A 1,013-nucleotide genomic window follows, 5' to 3' on the forward strand; every position below is an offset into this window, starting at 1 on the left:
ACGCTTGTGTGCATAAGATCTAAAAGGTAAACAAACTATTATTTCATGTATTTTACTTACCGCAACATTAAAAATTTAGCTTGCATGGCCAAGTGCAAAGCTTTTGGCATACTGTCATTATTTGACTCCAGAGCAGGTGGCAGCGCCTTGGCTCGTTCATATGATTCCTTTGCCTTTAGATCTTCGCCTAATAACCAAAACACAGAAACTTCAAGAACATTGGCCCACCACTCAATTTTCTCATTATTTTGTGCTGCACGAAATGAATCTCGTAGCAGAGTAATAAATGTCATTGCATTACTAGCCATTGTATCATCTCCGTATCGATTGCTCATTTCACATACTTTAATGCTAGCTTTTTTTTGCTCACAAATTTTGCTTTTGTAACCCACTAAACATTGAATAGCTTGATGGAGCAAATGCTTTTGATAACTCTATAATGATTGTGATTAATAGATATACATATCGATAGAGGAATATGTACTTACTTTCAGTAAATTCGATAACGGATCTATAGACATCGGGAATTCTACAAAAACATTTTCATCTGTTTTGCTTAGATGAATATCATGCTCAAATATATACTGTAATCCGAAAGAAGTAAATATCCAATTATGTTTCTTCACATCCTCATCGTACTTAAACCATTCCTTTTTTGCCTTTTTAATCCAGTATCGTATAAAAAACTTTAACAACTTCGAATAGTTTTCTTTTACACGTAATGCCGATGTTAAGTAGATTGTGACCAACTCCTCGTAGGTAAGAGCGCTGTAGGCTGCCAGTGTCATATCTAAGGCATACAATGATATAGTCAGGCCATTTTCCTGAATTCTTTTGCTTGTAAAATGCAACTGGTTAAGTCTATTGAAAAATAGCGCTAAATGTCTGGCGGACATAATCTTATTTTCACCCTGAGTTTTTAAAGTAATATCTGTATCATATTTATGTAATATTTTACCACCGGTAATTAGACGGTAACTGAATAGGCGCATTAATTGCCATGTACTTAAGAG

The 1,013-nt window shown here is 34.6% G+C and overlaps 1 protein-coding gene across 1 annotated transcript in view; it reads right to left on the minus strand.

Annotated features, from left to right (window-relative positions):
• Positions 1 to 56: 56 nt before the first annotated feature.
• LOC118750009 (sterol regulatory element-binding protein 1) overlaps positions 57 to 1,013 on the minus strand; it is a gene marked incomplete at its 5' end in the record, with an annotated part of 100,223 nt that continues 99,266 nt past the window's right edge. The window contains 2 exon segments of the mRNA XM_036484748.1: positions 57 to 434; positions 489 to 1,002. Coding sequence (XP_036340641.1) covers positions 57 to 434; positions 489 to 1,002 — 892 coding nt within the window.

Source organism: Rhagoletis pomonella, unplaced genomic scaffold, assembly GCF_013731165.1.
Source record: "Rhagoletis pomonella isolate Grant_MI unplaced genomic scaffold, Rhpom_1.0 Rhpom_scaffold_00111, whole genome shotgun sequence".
Classification (NCBI taxonomy): Eukaryota; Metazoa; Arthropoda; class Insecta; order Diptera; family Tephritidae; genus Rhagoletis; species Rhagoletis pomonella.